Source organism: Ranitomeya variabilis, chromosome 3 (assembly GCF_051348905.1).
Source record: "Ranitomeya variabilis isolate aRanVar5 chromosome 3, aRanVar5.hap1, whole genome shotgun sequence".
Taxonomy (NCBI): domain Eukaryota; kingdom Metazoa; phylum Chordata; class Amphibia; order Anura; family Dendrobatidae; genus Ranitomeya; species Ranitomeya variabilis.
The window spans coordinates 547,810,465-547,834,960 of record NC_135234.1 but is presented as its reverse complement, the minus strand read 5'-3'; the positions used below and the strand labels follow the sequence as shown (position 1 = coordinate 547,834,960).

The following is a 24,496-nucleotide window of genomic DNA, read 5'->3' as shown; positions in this document are numbered from 1 at the left end:
AATATGTGGCCAGTATTTTTATTTTTTTTATAGTAAAATAGTGTTAACCCCTTCATGACCCAGCCTATTTTGACCTTAATGACCTGGCCGTTTTTTGCAATTCTGACCAGTGTCCCTTTATGAGGTAATAACTCAGGAACGCTTCAACGGATCCTAGCGGTTCTGAGATTTTTTTTTGTGACATATTGGACTTCATGTTAATGGTAAATTTAGGTCGATAATTTTTGCGTTTATTTGTGAAAAAAATGGAAATTTGGCAAAAATTTTGAAAATTTCGCAACTTTCAAATTTTGAATTTTTATTCTGTTAAACAAGAGAGTTATGTGACACAAAATAGTTAATAAATAACATTACCCACATGTCTACTTTACATCAGCACAATTTTGGAAACAAAATTGTTTTGGCTAGGATGTTATAAGGGTTACAATTTGACCAGCGATTTCTCATTTTTACAACGAAATTTACAAAACCATTTTTTTTAGGGACCACCTCACATTTGAAGTCAGTTTGAGGGGTCTATATGGCTGAAAATACCCAAAAGTTACACCATTCTAAAAACTGCACCCCTCAAGGTGCTCAAAACCACTTTCAAGAAGTTTATTAACCCTTCAGGTGCAACAATTTTTTTATTTTCCCAAGGGTAAAAAGAGAAACTGGACCCCAAAAGTTATTGTACAATTTGTCCTGAGTATGCCAATACCCCATATGTGGGGGGAACCACTGTTTGGGCGCACGACAGGGCTCGGAAGGGAAGGAGCTCCATTTGACTTTTTCAATGAAAAATTGGCTCCAATCTTTAGCGGACACCATGTCATGTTTGGAGAGCCCCTGTGTGCCTAAACATTGGAGCTCCCCCACAAGTGACCCCATTTTGGAAACTAGACCTCCCAAGGAGCTTATGTAGATGCATAGTGAGCACTTTGAACCCCCAGGTGCTTCACAAATTGATCCATAAAAATGAAAAAGTACTTTTTTTTCCCCAAAAAATTATTTCAGCCTCAATTTTTTCATTTTCACATGGGCAACAGGATAAAATGGATCCTAAAATGTGTTGGGCAATTTCTCCTGAGTACACTGATACTTCATATGTGGTCACAAACCACTGTTTGGGCACACGGCAGGGCTCGGAAGGGAAGGAGCGCCATTTGACTTTTTGAATGAAAAATTAGCTCCAATCGTTAGCGGACACCATGTCATGTTTGGAGAGCTCCCCCACATGTGACCCCATTTTGGAAACTAGACCTCCCATGGAACTAATCTAGATTCACAGAAGTATATAACGCAGAGCCGTGAAAATAAAAAATCATTTTTCTTTCCTCAAAAATTATGTTTTAGCCCTCAATTTTTTATTTTCACAAGAGTAACAGGAGAAATTGGACCGCAAAAGTTGTTGCCCAGTTTGTCCTGAGTATGCTGACACCCCATATGTGGAGGGGAACCACTGTTTGGGCACACGTCAGGGCTCAGAAGGGAAATAGTGACATTTAGGAATGCAGACTTTGATGGAATGGTATGCGGGAATCATGTTGCGTTTGCAGAGCCCCTGATCTGCCTAAACAGTAGAAACCCCCCACAAGTGACCCCATTTTGGAAAATAGACCCCCCAAGGAACTTATCCAGATGTATGTTGAGCACTTTGAACCCCCAAGTGCTTCACAGAAGTTTATAACGCAGAGCCGTGAAAATAAAAAAATATTTTTCTTTCCTCAAAAAATTTGTTTTAGCAAGCAATTTTTTATTTTCGCTAGGGTAACAGGAGAAATTGGACCCCAATAGTTGTTGCCCAGTTTGTCCTGAGTATGCTGGTACCCCATATGTGGGGGTAAACCACTGTTTGGGCGCACGTCAGGGCTCGGAAGGGAGGGAGCACCATTTGACTTTTTGAACGCAAGATTGGCTGGAATCAATGGTGGCGCCATGTTGCGTTTGGAGACCCCTGATATGCCTAAACAGTGGAAACCCCTCAATTCTAACTCTAACTCTAACCCCAACACACCGCTAACCCTAATCCCAACTCCAGCCATAACCCTAATCACAATCCTAACCCCAACACACCCCTAACCACAACCCTAACCCGACACACCCCTAACCCTAACCACAAGCCTAATCTTAACCCTATTTCCAACGCTAGCCCTAATTCCAACCCTAACTCTAATTCCAACCCTATCCCTAAGGCTATGTGCCCACATTGCGGATTCGTGTGAGATTTTTCTGCACCATTTTTGAAAAATCCGCAGGTAAAATGCACTGTGTTTTACCTGCGGATTTACCACGGATTTCCAGTGTTTTTTTGTGCTGATTTCACCTGCGGATTCCTATTGAGGAACAGGTGTAAAACGCTGCGGAATCCGCACAAAAAATTGACATGCTCCGGAAAATACAATGCAGCGTTGCCGCACGGTATTTTCCGCACCATGGGTACAGCGGATTTGGTTTTCCATAGGTTTACATGGTACTGTAAACCTGATGGAAAACTGCTATGAATCCGCAGCCAAATCCGCACCATGTGCACATAGCCTAATTCTAACCCTAACCCTAATTCTAACCCTAACCCTAGCCCTAACCTTAGCCCTAGCCCTAACCCTAACCCCATTTCTAACCCTAGTTCAAACCCTAACCCTAGTGGAAAAATAAAAGTAAATATATTTTCTTTATTTTTATTGTCCCTACCTATGGGGGTGATAAAGGGGGTTCATTTACTATTTTTTTTATTTTGATCACTGTGATAGGTTTTATCACAGTGATCAAAATGTACCTGGAACGAATCTGCCGATTCCCATGGATCAGATGGATGGACACTAGGAGGCTCGGTAAGTATGAGGGGGGATCATAGCACGGGGGGTGGACTCGGAGCACGGGGGAGCAGACAGGAGGACGGGGGAGGGGACAGGCGGACGGAGGGGAGCGGAGCACAGGACGGAGGTCTGGGGAGGCGATCGGTGGCTGTGACGGGGGGCAGATAAGGGTTTCCAGCCATGGCCGATGATATTGCAGCATCGGCCATGGCTGGATTGTAATATTTCACCATTTTCATAGGTGAAATATTACAAATCGCTCTGATTGGCTGTTTCACTTTCAACAGCCAATCAGAGCGATCGTAGCCATGAGGGGTTGAAGCCACCCCCCTGGGCTGAAGTACCACTCCCCCTGTCCCTGCAGATTGGGTGAAATTGGAGTTAACCCTTTCACCCGATTGGCAGGGACGTGATCCCTCCATGATGCCACATAGGTGTCACAGGTCGTATTGGCACTGATTTTCATGACGCCTACGTGGCGTCACTGGTTGGGAAGGGGTTGGAGTAACACACAGCAAAAACAGTTGAATGGAGGCCTCAAATGCCACTATTTTGAGCCCACAGAGAGATGAAGTCTGTTGGAGATAGCCCACTTTCAAATATCTGGCCTGGATTTCTAATTTTTTTTGGCCAGCAAAATTGTGTCAATAAGTAGGCTAAGACACAACAAAAACAATTCTATGGAGGCCTGAAATGGCGCAATTTTGACCGCAATGATATACGATCTGTGTGTCAGACAAAACCCGGTGTAAAATACCTGACCTGTAGCTAAATATTTTTTTTGGCAGCTAAATATTTTTTTGGCAGCAAAATCATGTCAAGAAATCATATAATCAAACAATCAAAGAAACTTCCAAAAAATGTTACAGTACCACAAAAATGGCCGAATTTTATGCGCACTCATATGTGACCACTGGGGTCGGCAAACCCGTTTAAAATAGCTGGATTTTCACGCGGTAATATGAAAAAGATCTGGCTGTATTCTGCAGTCCCAACAACCAAATTGAAAAAAATAGTGGGCTCTGGATTGCTTTGGAATTAAATAAACAGGACGAAGATGCAAAAAAAATTATTCCTGGCCAATGATACTTGGAGCTATGTATATATAGTCATATGTATATATGTAATGTATATAGTCTATATGTAATAGGCAGTAGTACCAAGCACCAGACAGTAATGGAATGGACCCTCTCGATGTATGCAATGAAGTATGTCACATACAATGCATAGTAACTGTATACCCCACCTATTCTGTCCCTATCACTGCAGCAACTCTCCCTACACTTTTTAGCTGACTGTGCCAACCAGGGCGGCGCCAGGTCTCATATAGACCTGATGACGCTGTGCGTCCAGCCAATCACTGTAATACCACAACCAACATAGCTGCGGCATTACAGTGCATGGCAGACAATCCCTGCATGTTGATTGACTTCTAAAGAGTGCTAAACATGTAGGGCGGGGACCCGAGCTCCCGCTGAATAATCCCGGAAATGCTCAGCACTCGCCGATCACCGAGCATTACCGAATATGCTCACTCATCACTAATAATCAGGATTAAGGTCCAAAAAAAATTATTCCTGGCCCCTGATACCTGGAGCTATGTCTAGAAATATCTGTAAAAGCAGCAGCAGCAGACAGAACTGGAATGGACCCTCTTACTATATGCACTGCAGTCTGCCACATACACTGCCTGCCTGCCACAATATATTTGGGTATACCTACACTAACTAAAAAACAAGCAAATCTCTCCCTAGCTCAGCAGCACCTCTCCCTACACTGCCTGATTCCAGAGTAGACTGTGATGAGCATGGCGGTGTCAGGTCTGATGTAGACCTGATGACTATGTGCGGCCAGCCAATCACTGTAATATCACAACCAACATGGCTGCAGCATTACAGTGTGACAGACAATCCCTGCTTGTTCATTGGCTCTCTAAAGAGCACCAAACTTGCAGGGAGGGGACTTGAGATCCCGCCAAGCATCCCCGAAAATACTCGTCGAGCTCTGAGCATCTCGAGCAGTGAGGTGCTCGAGCGAGTACTGAGTAGTGGCGAGCATGCTCGCTCATCACTAGACATAATCTACCAGGACGAAGATGCCCAAATGGAGACAGGATAGATAAATGTCTGCTACAAACTACTGTTAAAAGAAATTCTCTCCAAAATACAGATAACATTTTCTGGCAGTCTCTATATTGTGATCATATACTGAGTATGGAGGATGTTTATTATTGCACAATACTACATTGCATATTTCTTGAGATAATACAAATAAAGTTACATTAAAAAAAAAAAATTAGACAGAACAATAAGGTAGAAATATGGTACTTTTAAAACTAAAATATTCTTCAAGTTCATTTATATTAGGTTCCAAAGTGCAAATTTCAATTTGGATGATAGTCCTTCACAAAACATTACATGACAATCATTATATGCTTGCCCTTGTTCTCAAGATCATTCAATGGGACTTGTAGCTTCTGCCACATAAAATCATTCCTGGAGCTGTGAATTGATGCTTTACACCAAGAACAAGAAGTACAAACAGAAATCAGATTTTGCTCCAGGCTGAGGACATGTCTACTGCATTGGCATTTTATGTTTGACTCATTCACTGTACTTTTGTGATCTTTACCCCTCACTTGATGAGTCATTTGACAAAAAGACTCTTGATAAAGAACTTGTTAAATATCTTTCTCTCTTACTGAAGAAATAGCTTTTTAAACTTCTTATCGGAATGACAATTTTAAAAACTATTGTCTATCAAATGCCTGCAAGAGACCTTTCTCTAGGCACTGAACATATCTAGTCAGGTACATAATGAAATATTCTGTTACGAGTATGTAAGTTATATGTAAACTATTTTCACTTTTATTATATTTCTCATGGAACCAGATACAAAGCAAAATAATTATTGGCAAGAATTCTTAAGTGATTGAAGAAGAAAGTTACAAGGAATTATAATAAATCGAAATATGCACTAGATCACTTTATGAGCAGCCTACAAGCTTTAGTTACTGGCATGTGGATTCCTTCCTTCCTTCCTTCCTTTCTTCCTTCCTTTCCTTTTCCATTCTCTTCCTATCTTCCTTCCTTCCTTCTTTTTTCACTTCCTTCACTTCTTTCTCCCTTTCCCTTTTTCTTTTCTTTCCCTTCCTTCACTTCTTCCTTCCTTTCCCTTTCCTTTTCCTTCCTTCCTTCCTTCCTTCCTTCCTTCCTTCCTTCCTTCCTTCCTTTTCCCTTCCTTCCCTTTCTTTCCATTTCTTTTCCATTCTCTTCCTTTCTTCCCGCCTTCCATTTTCCCTTCCTTCACTTCTTTCTTCCTTTCCTTTTCTTTCCTTCCCTCCTTCACTTTTCTTCCTTCATTTTCCTTCCCTCCGCTAATGCTTTTTAACCAATCACAATAATAATAAAAACAACTCAAATTACCTTGTGTTTGGATTAAAAAAAACATATAATTGTAAGGAGGAAGACCGGGCTGCGGGTACCTGTGCTGCGCTGGTTCCAGAACGACGAGCCTGTGTCCCTTGTTTGCGGGGGAAGGCAAAATGGACCAGACCGAGGCTCTGACCCGGAAGCTGGGGGCATGGATAAAAGGGAAAACAATTGCAGCATCGGAGAGTTTCCCACCGGCAGTGACAGAGGCAAGGTGCGTGCGCAGCGGCTCCGAGGGGCGCGCAGCCACGCCGCACTGACAAGCAGCCAATCCAATGCCGGGACGCTGCCAGAGCCCACCGCAGTAATAAGGAAAGAGCCAGGAGCTCTATTCAGCTAAGCGCTGCACATCAGCCTAAGAGCAAGGGCAAAGTTCAGGACTGTTCGCTGCTACCCTCGTTGTCAGACCGTGGTCTACAGGACCTCGTTGGAGAAACATCACACCAGTTGTTGTCAGCGCTTCAGTCTTGGCGGGAACAGACAGCGCCCAGCATAGAGAGAAGTGCAGGGTGCCCAGTAGCTGTCAGAGAGCGAGGTGCCGTGTGTTTTGTGACTGTGAATACAGCACACGTGCCGCAAAGAGAGAACCGGGTACTGGACAGACATCTGCAGCTCACCTTACCAGCATATACCTTCCCGCCCATGGGAGACCCTGATTGTGCTGCAGCCTTGTTTGCTCTGGCCACATATGTTCATAGACTAGGGGCTCAACAGAAGGTACTGGACACCGACAGCTGCCACCAGAAGACGGAACACCGCTGTTAGCTGAACCTTCTTGTACCAGCACCACGCCAGCCGTTGTTGACACTATTGACTGCCCTGCAGCATTCACAAGATCTGCCGTTATCTGATTCATTGTTTCTTAACTCTGTATATCCTTTCAAATGGACTGTTATTCTCCCCACCTTAACCCTGCACCTCTCTGCTAGGAGTTAACCTCCTGTTAAATTAAAGTTGTTATATTTGTTAACTCTTGCTCTGCCTTCTGTTTGTCACTGCATCCTGCAACCTGCTCACATAATGACAAGAAATGTACTGTGTCACTAACTTTCTGTTGTAAACTTCCCCAAACTAGTGATATTATTTATGTGCAATTATATTTTCATACCCTCTCCCAGTTTTGTGTACGAATACCAGTGACTAGTGTTGAGCATTCCGCTACCGCAAGTATCGGGTATCGGCCGATATTCGCGGTATCGGAATTCCGATACCGAGTTCCGATACTTTCAGTATATCGGATACCGGAATTGGAAGTTCCCATAATGCAAAGAGCCAGAATTCAGCCAATGAGGAATCATTAGAAGTGTGGGCACATCCTGTTCTGCATGTTAGGCATGTAACTACTGGCATGTCTGTGATTGGCTGCTGAAATGATGTCATGATGCACTATAAAAGTCACCGCCGCCATTTTGGGTTCACTCTGCTGTGAATTCAGTTAGGGACAGGATGCTGTGTTCTGACTGATGGCCAGTTTTGAGATAACGATTTGATTCATTGTGCTTTACCCAGGCTAATTTAGCAACCGCTGTGTGAGAACATTGTTTTTGCCTTGCAGCGCTGTTCATGGCTGTCTGCAAGGTCTCTGTGTGAGTGCAGCTCACTCTGTAGCCTGGTCTGCAGCCACCGCTAGTTGTAATCAGCTCAGGGTGCATCACTGCCTCCATTGTCCTTTTTCAATTAGTGCAGCCTGCTGCACATTTTTTCAAATTTATCCTATTAGTGGCTTTCCATCCATATCCAGCTAGATTGTGGAAAAACACTATATAGGATTACAAAGAGGAGCTTTTTTTGGCCTTGCAGCGCCGTTCACGGCTGTCTGCACAGTCTCTGTGTCTCTGTATGCCTTTAATGTCTCCTCCACCTCCCCCAATACATCCTACATTATTCTTAGTTGTTTTCCTTCATGTAGAATTAACCTACAAGGAAGGAAAGGGTTTATTTTAATTCCGATATTTTTTTCCCATTGACTTGCTTTGGTATCGGGTATCGGTATTGGCGATATCTGATATTTTTGGAATATCGGCCGATCCTATCCGATACCGATACTTCTGGATATCGGAAGGTATCGCTCAACACTACCAGTGACAGTTCTCTTAGAAGCCTTTTTTAAATTTCCAATTGAATTTTTTTTTATACCTATGTGCACTGGTAGCTCAGGGTCCTCTCCAGTACATCATGTAGATTGCTCATTCAATGTTAATAACTTGTGCTGTAGAGCCTACAGATCCTTTAGGGGATAATTTATTATACTTAAACGTATGTATTTTAAGCTAAAAATATATAAGTTTTGCTCTATTTGGCTTCACAGACTTTTGCTCTGCTGCATACTGCTGGCTGTAGAATGGGTTATTTGTCAAACCATCAGTGAGCTTGGTATGAATAGGTCTCTGTAACTTTTTTATCAGTATTTTTCTCAGCTCCCATGTGCTGATTTATGACCACAAGACAAGATCAACATTGAGCTGAAATTTGATGCGATCATAAATCCACTGAGAAGAGCTAAAAAAGACAGATAAAAGAATTACATTTTTGCAAGGACAAGCTCACTGATGGGTTCCCAGTTAACTAATTCTACAGCCATAAAGAGGGCAGGCAAGCAAAGAGCAGCCTGTAAAAGCCATATAGTGCAAAATTCTTAATGAAACCAAATGGAAAAAATATTTTACTCAAAATAAATGCATCTAATTAAAAATTACCATCAAGGTTTTCCTTTTCCTTTTCCTTTAAGCACCGAACATGTGCAAATGTGGTTAGATAAGCGATCCTATTTGCAGGTAATATGAAGCATGTGGAATGTAATGCATTTATAAAAATTTTTTTTTATTGCTTCTATTAAAGCAGTTTTTTTCATATATTTACTCGGTACTGGGTCCGGTCTTAAAGGGGATGTCACAGTGGCTACGCCCCGGTCCGTGGCCCTGGGCGCCCAATTAAAGGGAAAGGTCTTTAAGGGGATTTGTAAATAAAGTCTATTGTTCGTGACGCCACCTGTGGTGTTCGGTCAGTGGGGACTGACTCTGCTTCAAGGGGTCCTCTGGGGTGATGGTATGCAGCAAGATGGTGATGCTTGCCACAGGTGAAATGGGGTCCCCAGGGCCTCCCAAGTGTAAGGCACCGATGGTGTGGTGAATAGGGTGGCAAAGAACGAGGACACAGGTTTGATGTCTTTACCTGGTTTACTGGTGAAAGCAGTCTTCAGTGCAGGGAAGCTGTAGTCCGGCTGGCTTGGAGGCAATAGGAGATCGTTCTCCCAGGTGAGGTCTGTAAGCCTTTCCTACTTGCGCTATTTAGTTGATTAGGTCCCTGCCTCTTGAAGCTTATTGCAAGTCCCATCTCTCCTGTCCTAAGACAGATGTCTGTACGATAGGCAGTTCGAGCCTGTATATAGGGTCCCTATCATGACCCAGGCACTCAAGTTACTGCTTCATCTCAGACTTGGTGCAGGCAATTGACATACAGTCCTATGCCCTCCAGTTCTGTCTCGTGTCCTGGAGAACAGCACAACCTCGGGCTCCCGGTACCTGGTTTCTGCTCTCTGGCTCCTAGGGTGTCCTTCCACTGTTCCCCTCATGAGCCTCTTCCTCCTCTGTGCTTCTTCCCTCTAAGCTCCTCCACAATTCAACTTTTTCAAGTTCTCACTCTTTCCAGGGGCCACAGCTCCTACATGGCTGTGCAGCCCCTATGTCTGTTCCAGACGTCCTACTCCTCTCACTCTCTCCTCTAGACTAACAAAGACTGACTGGCTCCTCCTCCAGACCAGGGTACATAAAGTGTGAGGAAGCTCCTCTGAATCCGGGTCCTGAGCTCTCCCTGCTGGCCTAGATTCAGATGTGTTGAATGTGAGTGCCTTACCTGATAGAGAGAATCTCCCTTGCCTCCAAGCGTGACATCACCCTCCTAGAAAGGAAGGCAACATCACTGCAACCACTGGTTCCCTGGGTTGTTGCATATACATTCAAGAGATTTACATAGAATACTATAAAAATTTATTTTTTAATGAAAAGGTCACCATTTCTCTGGTGCCAAATGCAGTAGCAGGTTTTATTCTGATAGCATTTACAAATAAGTATGCAGCAGATAATGTACAAGTGTTTGATTTCAGTTGTTGCTATTGCTTTTAAGGGGCTATCCATAATTGTGAGTGATAAGGCTCACCACTGCTCGGTACTTGATCGAGCATCGGGCGCTCTCATCACTAGATCGAGAATCGCAGGTGTTCTAGCACCATGCTTGAGTCCACGCCCCGCATGTTTGACGCTTGGCAGACAGCCAATAAACATGAAGGGAAGGATTGCTTGACATATACTGTAATGCTGTAGGCATTTTGGCTACTGGCATTACTGTGGTTAGCCGGCTGCACCATGTCATGGGGTCTTATATAAGACCCGGTGACGCATTGCTTGGCAAGCGGTCCTCAGGAAGCAGTTCAGGGACAGTTGTTACAGGAGAGAGCGTATTTTAGAGCAGGCATCTAGGCAGTGTTTAATATTGCTATTGCAGTACTTGTATACTGCTTCTGCAAAATTAAAGGAATAATCCTTTTCGAAGGCTAAATATTTTCATTTCTATAGTAAAACCACTGTTACCTGCATTCAGTGTAGTTTTGGATTACAGGCAAAAAGGCCATGTGTCACAGGGATACCGTGACAGAGAGAGGCCAGAAGATCGTGGCGTCTCCTGCACTTATTAGAACTGCTTCACCATTGTATTAAACAGTGCAGGTTTCCTTGCTGTCATCACAAAGGTTAATCAATTCAGTTGATCTCCTGGAGCTCTACATCCTGAATTGTCTCAGTTGTCCAGTGTTGGCCACTCCCCACTGGTATGTATGCTTGCCACTGGCACTTGATAATTGCCAGTGATAATTCTTCTTGTTTTGGCGGTGAAGGAGAAAGTTCAGTGTTTGGAGTTGGCGGTTGGAGAGTTTTTCTGGAGATTGCTGCTTGGATTTACATAGTTTTCCTTATGAGATGTCACATTGGGTTTCCCCTCCCTATACCTCCTTTGTTTCTCTGTATATTATTTTCTGAGTGTATTTGTATGATTGCAGTTTTATTTTATCCCTGTCTGTTAACTTTGTTTAGTTAGTGTTTTCCTACACACTTCAGCCCCTCACCTCCCTGGGTAGGGGAGGAATCAGACAAGGGTTAAGTTAAGTGCATAGATAGGTACAAAATGGTGGCATCCCCACCTTCTGGAGTAATCCAAGGGACAGGGATAGACTAGGGATTCCCTACTTTGAGGGATTGGGTAGGTGCTCTCTGTCCCTTGTCACTACGCGACACCATGTTTAATATTGCTATTGCAGTACTTTTATTCTGCTGCTGTACCCTTAAAAGAAAAGTCATTTTCAGGGCTATATATTTTATTTTCAATGTTAATACAGAAAAGTTTGCAGGCATATAAATATATACCTCATTTAAAATGCACAAGGGGTGCGGTAAGGGACAGGGCCGTGGGCCAGGTGAAACTGTGATGAGAAGAAATATAAACCAGCTTACCCATGATGCATAAGCTGAGCTTCGAGAGCAGGGACACACTGTGTCCATGCGTGTAGAATCCAATAGAAGAAAATGTCCAGCTTCACCGAATCAGTGAAAAAAAGGTTTCTTTATTCACAAACTTGTAACATAGAGGATACAAACTGCAGCACAAACCATATGGGTGTGAATCTCAATGCGTTTCTGGAGACTAAGCTCCCTTAATCATGACCAGGTGAAACTGTGTCTGTTGCGGGAGCACAACAAGCATGCTCACCCATGAGACCTAGCTCCCTGTCCCCCTTTGCAGGCAGCACAGGATGCGAGTCTTGAAGCCAGAACAGTGCAAACAGGTGGTCAGTTGAATGGCAGGTAATGCTTCTTGTCTGTTTCCCAGCACTACCCTGTATTCCACATGGTCCAGTCTCCATAGCCAAGACTCTGGACCACATAATCTTAATCCTGATCTTCCTTCCTCCCACCATTTCGAGTCCCAGGAGACAGGTGATTGCACACTTGAACACTCTGAGGAGCTCTTTACATTTCCATTTATTTATTCTGGCCTCTCGTCCCAAAATGTTTCATGAAATGGAAAAAAAACATATCCTCCAATGAAGCAGCAGGTACTTGAAATAAAACTCAGTGTTTATTGTTGCAGTTAAAACAATAGCAGTTCCTCCAACACATTTTGGCTAGCAAGGCTTACTCATGGTTAAAATGTTTCATGAGGAGCTTGTGTGTAGCGATGCCAAAATATTTCAGCAGCCACAGTCAAAAGAAGACAATGGTGGAGAATGGCAATTAGTGCCTCAAGAGGTAAATAATGATGAGATACAGTTGCCAACAAGTGATGTTGTTAAGTCAACAAGTCAGGAGAACCAGAGTGCAGAAGTGGAAGATGAGGTGGGGGACGGTGAAGTCACTAACCTAACCTAGGAAGATGCCATGCAAAGCAAAGCCAGCAGCTCAGAGGGGGAGGGATCCACAGCACCACAACATGCAGGAAGAGGCAGTGGGGTGGCCAGATGGAGAAGGCGGGCAACGATTTCCCAGAGCACGTACAGGTGTCAAGTTCCTAGGCCAAGGGTTAGGTTTTCTCCAGTCTTGCTCTTTTCTAAAGAATGGTCTTTTGCAACTTGTGCCGTACTAAGATCAGCAGAGTCCTAACCACTACCAGGCTGACTACCACCAGCATGCTCAGGCACACGTTATCCAAGCACCTGACTAGGTGGGTCGAACAACTGGGTCCACAATCAGTGTCTGCAGGTCATACCACTGCCTCTTCCCCTGTGCTACATTCTTGTCATTCCCCTGTCCATGATGCAGGCATGGATCCCTCCCACCCTGCACCTGTTGTTGCTCATTCGCAAGCACCATCAGCACGATGTTCAATTCTTTGTCTCAGTGCAGTGTTCAGCTATCCCTACCCCAGGCCCTGAAATGCAAGTAAAAATATCCACCCACAGGCCCAAACACTAAATTTCCAGATTTCGTAACAGCTTGCCCTGCAAATTGAGGCTTGTAGATAATGAGGCTTTCTGCAACCTCATGGCTGCAGTACTCGGACGCTAGGCGCCATTTTTTTCCCTGTGTGTATTTCCTTCCTTATATCAGCACGTGTCCCATAACATCACCCATGCCCTAACCAATGCAGCTACAGGGAAGGCCCACTTTACAAACGTCTCGTAAACAAGTGCTTGTGGCCAGGGATGCTACATTTCCATGATGGCACACTGAGTGAACCTTGTTGAGGCCGGGACAAAGTCGCATCCTGGGAGGCTCATGTGCTACCGACACTGAGGATTGTGGGCCCTATTTTCATCAGGATTTCCTCTGCCTCCTACACCAGTTTCTGCTCTCCCTCCTCCTCCTCATCCTCAATCTCTGAATTGTCATCTACATCAGTTAAAAGCTGGAAGAACTGCAGCACTGCCTTGTTGATGTGGCAGGAATCTCTGCTGAAAGTAATTTGTTTTGGTGACAAACAGCACACCGCTGCAGACTTGTTGAATGGTATAACAGACCATACAGGTCTGTGACTTTCGCCGCTGAACTTACAACCAGGTGTGTGATAATTGCCATAACCTGGTGGTGGCTTTGAAGCTTGGCAAGCTTCCACGTGCATTAAGCCAGCCCACATACTCAACTTAGTGGTTCAGCAGTCTCTGAAAACCTACCCAGATTTGCCTGAGCTACTTGTGAAGGTATGCCACAAGTGTGCCCATTTCCACAAGTCAGCTACAGCTGCCACTGGTCTGGCAGTGTTGCAGCAGTGCTTGCAAGTGCCACCTCACCAACTGGTGTGCGACATGACTACGTACTGCAAGTCTACATTACACTTGTTGGCAAGGACTTTGTGAGCAGCAGAGGTCAGTAGTTGAATACCAGCTACAGCATGCCAGTCTGCCATCTGTATTACAGTCAACCACTGCACATAAAAACTGAATAGTGGCATGGGTTTCTGACATCTGGGAGATTCTCCAAAACTTTGAGGAATCTACCAAGGTTGTGAGCAATGATGATGCCATAAGCATAACTATCTCACGAAAGTAAAACATAAAATAAAAAATCCTTACAATAGTGCTGTTTAATTTAACTTTACCAGTATTGGATTCCCACATCTTAAAAAATGGAAAAAAAAAAATCTTAAGTCCCTCCACCATGTGTTTTCCAGGATATATTGCAGTCTCTCCTAATTTTGGGTGGACTTGGTACCTAGTGCATAGGCTTTATGAGTCTAAGAGTCGCACTATCTAACAATTGTAACGTTTAATACAGGGTATAGTAGAGTTGCTCTTCATTCTAATTTTTTTATGCTCCATTGTCAGTTCATAAAAGTGGTTCATAAAAGTGGAGTAATACTCTGACAACTTTGTTCCCAGCAATGACCTGGGAGTCAGAGATGTGTCCATGCATCTTCCCCATGCTGTTCCATTCTATTTCAGCACTGATTCCCTCCATTTCAGTGATTTTCCAGCCCCTTCAGCCCTCCTGTTAAAGACTTCCGGAAAAATGCTTGAGTTTCCCATTGACTTCCATTATACCTGTTACTCACGTCGAGCCTGTTTGAGGGTCCGATCTGCTCAATTCGAGTTCTGACTTACCAAACTGTGGTGTGATGACTAAGAGCAGTAGGGTTGAGTGCACAAGTTCCAGTCAAGAAGCCTTTCATCTGTGCAAAGAACTAGAAGATCCAACTTCAGTTTGCCACAGAACACAGCCAATGGAAAGAGATAGATTGGTCTAAGGAGTTGTGGTTGGATGAATCCAAATTCAATCTGTTTGGTAGTAATGGCAAGCACTATGTATACAGCCCAATTTAAAAAATGTAATGATGTAAGGTACCAAACACCTACAGAGAAACATGGTGGTGGCAATGTCATAATTTGGGGCTGCTTTTCTGCATCTGACATTGGCCCTCTGCATAGAATTGATGGAAATATGAATACTACCATGTACAAGGACATATTGATAAAACTAAAGTAGGCAGGGGCTGGAGATTCTTGCAAGATAATGATCCTAAGGACACATCCAATTTTGTAAAAAAATTGGTTAACAAAGAAAGATGTTCACTTGTTGCAATCACCTGTGCACCTCTGGGATGAGTTCGGGGATGAATTGGGTCCATACCCATAGTAATAAAGATGAATTGTTTACAAATGTAAAGGAGCAAGATTCCTCAGGATGTTTTGAATACCCTAGTGGCTTCAATGTCCCGTCGGTGTGGTGCAGCAATTAAAGCAAGAGGTTATGCTGCGAAATACTAAGTTATGGCATTGTAAACAAATAATTACTTTCTATGTTGTGATCAATAAATAGTATATGCAAAACTTTTGGTTTAACTTTAGTTAAATAACCATACATATGTGGTGTATCTGCATGCTCAGGAGAAATTGTACAATAGATTTTGGGGTCCATTTTTTTCTGTTAACAGTGAGAAAAATAAAGAATAAAGAAATGGACCTAAAGTAACATTTTTGTGATAAAAAGTTAAATGTTCCTTTTTACCTTCCATATTCCAAAAATTCCTGTGAAGCACCTTAAGGGCTAATAATCTTCTTGAATGTGGTGCAATTTTTAGAATGGTTTCACTTTTGGGTATTTTCTGTGATAAAGGACCCTCAAGTCCCTCTAAATGTCATGTGGTCCCTTAAAAAAATGGTTTTGTAAATTTTTTTGAAAAAATGAGAAACCGCTTGTCAAATTTTAACCCTTATAACTTCCTAACAAAACAAAATTATGTTTAAAAAATTATGCTGCTGTAAAGTAGACATGTGGGTTATTTATTAACTATTTTGTGTGACCTAACTCTCTGATATAAGAGCATAAAATTAAATTAAATTTTCTGTTTTTTTTTTTTCACAAATAAATGCAAGTCATATCAAATAAATTTTACCAATATCATGAAGTACAATATGTCACAGGAAAACCTTCTCAGAATCAGTGGGATATTTTGAAGCATTCCAGAATTATTACCTCATAAAGTGACACTGGTCAGAATTGTAAAATTTGGCCTGGTCATGAAGGCGAAAACAGTCTTGGGAGTTAAAGGGGTTAAAAGTCAGACCTGATATTACAAGTTTTACCTGCTCATGAACTTCTTGATGTTTTTACCTACTTGCTTAATATACTTCATCCTTCCAGGTGACAATATCCCACCATACTGCTACTCTAATTATTAATAAGAAAATGCCTCATTGCCTGCTAATAGAAGCAAAAATCTGCTCCCACGATTAAAGACCTCAAAACAAAGATTAATGAGACCAGATGGATGGAGAAACTCACTGCATCCATTAATAACCAACTTGAATTATTTAGCCACATTTGGGCTCCATGGGATGACTATGTTACTACGTTGACTTTAAAGGTTGTACATTTTTTTATACCCAAACCCAATTTCCTCCCCACTTCCATGTTTGATCATTGTTGATATACTGGACTACACAGTAGTTATTTAACTTCTCAAAATAGACAATTTCTAGTTTTTGACAGAAACTTTGGTTATTTATTGATTATCCAACACAATAATAATGTTATAATATAAATCATAACATATACAGTATATGTTATATAATGTCACATTAAAAATAAACAGTTAAAAAAGAGAGGAGACACTGTGCAGTAGAACAATCAGAAGAGAGAAGCAAGGATCATCCCAGACATATCTGACATTCTGTTTTAAAGAAGATGAGTTAAATCAAGCAGGATGGAGGGACAGAATTGGAGCATTGGGATGGGACAGCAGGTGATTTAACAGGTAATTATTTTACTATGTACCGTCTGCCAGGAGAGAGTTGGGAGCCCCCATATTAGACTGTTGGCAGAACCCGTAGATATTGGTGGGTTAGCAAACGTTAGTCTAATGTATATGAGGATCTCTCTGACTCATAAAAAGCAATGTGGTCTTACATAGGAAATTATACCAAACTAATTAATTTACTGTCCAAATGTGCTTTGAGTTTATTGTGAAAGACTGCCCCTTTTTTTTGTTTTCTCTGGTACAAATCCTGCTGATTATTTGTGTAGCTGCCTCAAATGGTCTAAGAAGGTAACAATATATGAGTTTTATTTTATCTGCAAATGTTCTTTTTGAGGCCTTCAGCACAATTTTCAAGTGGAAGGCTTTGCTGTATTAATTTTTGGTAGGTTTTGAGATTTTCTTCTTCCAGAGCAATTTAGTAGAGTTTTTAAAGATTTTTCACAGCATTTTTTCCTCAAATATTTTCTTGCAGCCTTCTGATTGGATGATCTCTTGTTTGGAACAGATTCTTTCAGGAAATGCTTCAAAGAAGTGACGTGCTCCTTCTTTTTATCCATCAGCTTTTTTTCAAACCTAAAATGGAAAAAAAATGCTCAAAATACTGAACTTATTAACAGCAAAGTAATATTACAGTAGAGATGAATAGTAAGCACATTTCACATGTTTTTTATGTCATTTTAAGGTGTTTGAGAGGATATGCTCCAATAGATTCCTGAAAAACTCAGTGTGCACATACCCTGAGGCCATGTGCACATGTGGAGTATTTGGTGCATTTTTTACACCAGTTTTTGTAAGCCAAAACCAGGAGTGCAGCTATCAGAGAAAAAGTATAATATAAACTGATGTATAAAGTTCACCAAAATATGCAACATGCGCACATGGTTTTAGAGACATATTTGATACTGGAGGTAGATATCACTGGCATAGGAGTATCACAAGATAAATGATGATTCAGAAACAGACCTGCATTTTAGGCAGCAATAAACCTAGTCGAGTGGGGTGTTAGTGATTAGGAATTGTGACTTTTGCAAATTTGGAGTGGAGCTTGCAAACAGAGGATTCTGGCTTTATTTTGTTTTTTTGGGGGCGGCATTTTGCTACTACAAGTAGTGTTGAGCGATACCTTCCGATATTCAAAAGTATCGGTATCGGATTGTATCGGCCGATACCGGCAAAATATCGGATCTCGCCGATACCGATACCCGATACCAATACAAGTCAATGGGACACAAATATCGGAAGGTATCCTGGATGGTTCCCAGGGTCTGAAGGAGAGGAAACTCTCCTTCAGGCCCTGGGATCCATATTCATGTAAAAAATAAAGAATAAAAATAAAAAATATGGATATACTCACCCCTCCGGCGGACCCTGGACCTTAGCGATGTAACCGGCAGCCTCCGTTCCTAAGAATGCAGAGTGAAGGACCTTCGATGACGTCGCGGCTTGTGATTGGTCGCGTGACCGCTCATGTGACCGCTCACGCGACCAATCACAAGTCGCGACATCATCGCAGGTCCTATACTCACTGCATTCTTATGAACGGAGGCTCCCGGTTACATCGCTAAGGTCCAGGGTCCGCCTGAGTGGTGAGTATATCCATATTTTTAATTTTTATTCTTTATTTTTTACATGAATATGGATTCCAGGGCCTGAAGGAGAGTCTCCTCTCCTCCAGACCCTGGGAACCATACACTGGGAACTTTCGATTCCGATTTCCGATATCACAAAAATATCGGAACTCGGTATCGGAATTCCGATACAGCAAATATCGGCCGATACCCGATACTTGCGGTATCGGAATGCTCAACACTAACTACAAGTCTTTATTTGCACCAGATTGACCATATGCCCTAAAAAACATAGATTATACGGGTCTGTGACTTTGAATGCCGCAGGTGCAGTGCATCCGGGCAGGGATGGAGAAATCTTATCTGAGCATGCTTGGGTGTTATCCAAGCATCTGGGTGTGCTCGTATATTATATTTGAGTCCCTGCTGCTGCATGATTTGCAGCTGTTAGACAGACTCAACACATGTGAGGATTCTCTAACAAACAAGCAATCCCCATATATCTAACAGCTGCAAATCATGCAGCCGCAAAGGACTCTAATATAATATACGAGCACACCCAGATGCTTGGATAACACCCGAGCATGCTCGGATAAGACGTTATCCGAATACGTTGGCTCATCACTACCTGCCAGATATCAGCAGGTCTCTTTCATATCTGTGGCAATATGAGCCAGTTCCTGGCATACCACACAGTGTTGTTAAAACACCAGGCCTTATGGATGGCCCCAACATTATGCACCCCAGGAAATAGTCTGTAAAGTACCAAGTACTATGATCGTACCACTGATTAATATATTCAGAAGGAACCTGAGTCGTTCAGTTCATACAGTTTATATTTCAGGCCCAGTCAGGTACGGACTGGGGCTGAATTCAGCCCTGGCATTTGAAATCACACAGGCCCATGTTGTCACCATCCTCATGAACCAGATGGAATATATTACTACACTGTGTGCAGAATTATTAGGCAAGTTGTATTTTGATCACATGATACTTTTTATACATGTTGTCCTACTCAAAGCTGTTCAGACTTGAGAGCCAACTACCAATTAAGTAAATCAGGTGATGTGCATCTCTGTAATGAGGAGCGGTGTTTTCTAATGACATCAAAACCTATATAAGGTGTGCTTAATTATTAGGCAACTTGCTTTCCTTTGGCAAAAGGGGTCAGAAAAGAGATTTGACGGGCTCAGAAAAGTCCAAAATTGTGAGATGTCTTGCAGAGGGATGCAGCAGTCTTGAAATTGCCAAACTTTTGAAGCGTGATCACCGAACAATCTAGCGTTTCATGGCAAATAGCCAACAGGGTCGCAAGAAGCGTGTTGGGCAAAAAAGGTGCAAAATAACTGCCCATGAATTGAGGAAAATCAAGCATGAAGCTGCCAAGATGCCCTTTGCCACCAGTTTTGCCATATTTCAGAGCTGCAACATTACTGGAGTATCAAAAAGAACAAGGTGTGCGCCACTCAGGGACATGGCCAAGGTAAGGAAGGCTGAAAAATGACCACCTTTGAACAAGAAACATAAGATAAAACATCAAGACTGGGCCAAGAAATATCTTAAGACTGACTTTTCAAAGGTTTTATGGACTGATGAAATGAGAGTGACTCTTGATGGGCCAGATGGATGGGCCAGAGGCTGGATCAATAAAGGGCAGAGAGCTCCACTCCGACTCAGATGCCAGCAAGGTGGAGGTGGGGTACTTGAATGGGCTGGTATCATCAAAGGTGAACTTGTGGGACCTTTTTGGGTTGAGGATGGAGTGAAGCTCAACTCCCAGACCTACTGCCACTTTCTGGAAGACAACTTCTTGAAGCAGTGGTACAGGAAGAAGTCGGTATCGTTCAAGAAGAACATGATTTTCATGCAGGACAATGCTCTATCACATGCCTCCAACTACTTCACAGTGTGGCTGGCCAGTAAAGATCTCAAAAAAGAAAAAATAATGACATGGCCCCCTTGTTCACCTGATCTGAGCCCCATAGAGAACCTGTGGTCCCTCATAAAATGTGAGATCTACAGGGAGGGAAAACAGTACACCTCTCGGAACAGTGTCTGGGAGGCTGTGGTGGCTGCTGCATGCATTGTTGGTCGTAAACAGATCAAGCAACTGACAGATTCTATGGATGGAAGGTTGTTGAGTGTCATCACAAAGAAAGGTGGCTATATTGGTAACTAATTTTTTGGGGTTTTGTTTTTGCATGTCAGAAATGTTTATTTCTAAATTTTGTGCAGTTATATTGGTTTACCTGGTGAAAATAAACAAGTGAGATGGGAATATATTTGTTTTTTATTAAGTTGCCTAATAATTCTGCACAGTAATAGTTACCTGCACAAACAGATATCCTCCTAAGATAGCCAAATCTAAAAAAACCTCACTCCAACTTCCAAAAATATTAAGCTTTGATATTTCTTTTGGGTTGATTGAGAACATAGTTGTTGATCAATAATACAAATAATCCTCTAAAATACAACTTGCCTAATAATTCTGCACATGGTGTAATATTACCCAGGATGGAGGAAAGGAAGATTTTCTACAAGACAAAAATATTTCTAATGATACCCGTGGCCTGCTGGGGTAAGTGACGGAGTCAGCAACTTTGTGCTCCATCACAACTCTTAATAGTATGGGTAGCTTGAGAACACCGATTTTGTTAACAACGTAGCAGACAAGGCGGCCCATGACCAGTCAGGCCCTTCTGGCATTTGCCAGAATTGCCAGATGGCCAGTCCGGCCCTGGGCCCAGTGCATAGTGACAATTCTAAAAGACGTGCAAAGATGGTTCCTCTACAAAGACAGAAAGTCTTTGTGCAGTACCATGATTTACACAGGTTCCAGGCTCACATGAATGACCAGATGGGCACATAGCTCTGATCTCAACATCATCGAGTCCATCTGGAATTACTTGAAGAGACAGATGGATTTGCACAAGCTTACATCCACAGAAGATTTGTGCTTAGTTCTGCAAGATGTTTGGAACCAACACCCAGCCCAATTCCTTTGAATTGGATTAAAATGTCATTAATTAAATGCTTTGATGCTGTTTTCTACTATTAACACTTCTATTTTTGAAGGCATTTTTGGTTTTGCAGCATTTTTTCCCACACCTGCCTAAAACGTTTGCACAGTATTGCATAAACTGTACACACATATATACACACACAGAATAAACACATTCAGTATAAACACACATACAGACAAATAAACATCATAAAATCAATACCCACAAACACAGTACTGGATAGTACACAGACTGCTGAATTCATCAAATGGAGCTAGGAGTGACAGTGTTCCCCCTAGATAAACCACATTATGCATTCTGTGTAATCTCCTAAAGTGACAAGCATTTCTTCTGGAAACCCCTACTTTCTGCCTATTGGTGAAGGCCCTGGGGCGAGTGCATCTGGTACCCTCCACTGCTCCGGCCCTGTGTCTGTGTAATAATTGTATTCTAGTTTTGGGAAGTAAAGTACTGCATCTGTGTTATTTTACACCATGGAAATAACTGAACACCAGCACCAAGTAAAAGAGACAAGAGCTTGAAATCTCTGGAGTGACTTTAAATCAGTTGATGTTTTTGCTTGGCACAGATTTCTAATTTACCAGCCTAATTCAGTGAAATGTAATGCAGCTCCTTTCAATGTGTGACAAATCTGTCTTTTGTGTAGACAAGAGAAGCAGTGATAAATACAGCACCCCCGGGGATCAGTGATATTTAGAGCAGTCAGATATGTATAATTGTATACAGTATACAGTACAGTAGACGCCTCGATGCAAATGAAGGCACCAGCTATTCTGTTATACTTGTGCCGATAATTATCTTCCATTGCAGTTGCTTCCTTACAGCCTGATATAATCTGCTTAGTAACTGAGATCTGACTCCGTTCCTAGTAAATACATCAGTGCAATGATGTACATTACTTACAAAATGAAATGTATTGTTCTCTGGCAGCAGCTATGTGGGAAGGTTGGGTGTAGTACTTTTCCTTTTGATCATTTCTGGAGAAAATTGAATATTGACCCAGTTGTTGTTTTCCCTTTTCCTAGTTATGTAGACATTGTAGACTGAAATGCTGAGATACACATCTCATTGTCTTATTTACTGCAGCTGGTATAACCTGTTCAGCTCACCTCTTATCATTACCTTATATATACAGGTTACAATACATATTAGTCCTTTATGGAAGCTTTATACTGGGCCGTGCAGTTTAGGATCTGTAAAGTTCTTTTTCTTGTTCTCTCTTTTCTCTCTTAACACCAGACACATTCCAAGACGCTGCAGATGCTCAGTGCTGCAGTAACTGAACGTGGATGAGAAAGGTGATTATTCCACATCCAGCTCCTGCTCGCATTGGTTTCTTTCAGACCTTGCCCACCCCTGACTGATTGGGCTCTATTAGCCATCAGTACATTTCTCATTGGCGTCTGCATTGTAGGAGTCTATCTACTCCCTGTTTACCTTTCCTATTGGTCAAAGATGCCGTCTGGTTTATTCCCAGCAGAAGTCTGCGATTGGGTATGAGAACTGAGACATCAGTTTGCTATTGGCTTTTTGTATTAGAAATTCTAGCATTCTGTGAAGCAGACGGTGAGGGTTTCCTGTATGCAGGCATTGTAAGAAGACAGCTAAGAATGCTGTGTGACACCTGGATCCTTCACGTGTCTTCTTCACACTTGTAACTTCCTTATCGTTATTGTGTAATGCAGTGACTGCTTTCTCCTTGAGAAAAGATTGTGGTAGGACATTTCTTCTAGAGATGGGCAATGTGAAGAATCAAGTTACAATACTGGAATCTAAAGACAAGATTACTTATGTTACTTGATGTCATCCCATAGAATAAAGGTGCATTCATCCTTCTTTATTCATGAGAAAAGTCTTTCTGGAATCATGGATGACAGAGCCAACAAGTTGATCTTGGCCCCGGTTCTTGCTGTACTCTTTGTAATGATTGTCTACCAGTATATATGCCCCACTGGGACCAACTCATGGCATTTTCGTGCAGGAGACTCTTTGAAAGGGGAAGCCCAGTCTTCAGAGCTTACAGGCATGGTAGAAGCTCAGTGGCAGGGTGAGGAGGATGAGAGTGAAGTTCCTGAGGATAACATCCCTCAGAAATTCCAGCCGACCTTCAATTTTTTGGCAAAAGACCTCTACAGGTTTGTGGATTTTAATATCAAAGCGGATGATGTGATTGTGTTCCTGCATATACAAAAAACAGGAGGCACCACTTTTGGAAGACACTTGGTGAGGAATATCCATTTGGAGCAGCCCTGTGATTGTAAGCCAGGACAGAAGAAGTGCACCTGTCACCGTCCGGGGAGGAAGGAGACCTGGTTATTCTCTCGCTTCTCTACAGGATGGAGTTGCGGATTGCATGCAGACTGGACTGAACTCACAAACTGTGTACCAGCTATCATGGAGAAAAAGGACAGCCAGAAGAACCACAGGTCAGTGCACTACCTATAACCCAAGTCTCAGTCTGAACTAAGGCGGTGAGAAAATAGTGACATACTCTTTTGCCTTATGTTACACATATAAGACATACACCTATAGTACACTACTTTGTGTACTGATATGTACGTTGTTGAAACCCTGTGTGGGTTTGCTTACTGAATATGTAAAATATTATGTACCATGAATGCTGCTGATACACCATCATTCTTGTATACTGGGCTGACCTCAGATTTCTTGTATACTGGGCTGACCTCAGATGCTGAAGCTGGACAGCACTCATGTGGATATCAGTTTCAGCACCATGGACAGTAACGCTGCTCGCCTGCCAGCTCCAGATAATGTACTGCATTCGGTGGCAGCAAGGAATCAATGCTGAATACTGTTCATAGCTTGTATACCATACCTAATAGTATTGTATTTGTAGATTTAGTTACGGCTTTATATAAGTATTTATCCTGGATTGTATTGCTATTTATTTTACATACAATATTGTTTGAATCTCACAA

General features: G+C 42.3%; 1 protein-coding gene across 1 annotated transcript in view; it reads left to right on the top strand.

Annotated features, from left to right (window-relative positions):
• Positions 1–23,036: 23,036 nt before the first annotated feature.
• HS6ST3 (heparan sulfate 6-O-sulfotransferase 3) overlaps positions 23,037–24,496 on the top strand; it is a 1,159,628-nt gene continuing 1,158,168 nt past the window's right edge. Inside the window, exon 1 of the mRNA XM_077297150.1 lies at positions 23,037–23,983. Within this exon, the coding sequence (XP_077153265.1) occupies positions 23,358–23,983 (626 nt within the window). The 5' untranslated portion in view covers positions 23,037–23,357. The remainder of the gene's footprint in view (positions 23,984–24,496) is intronic.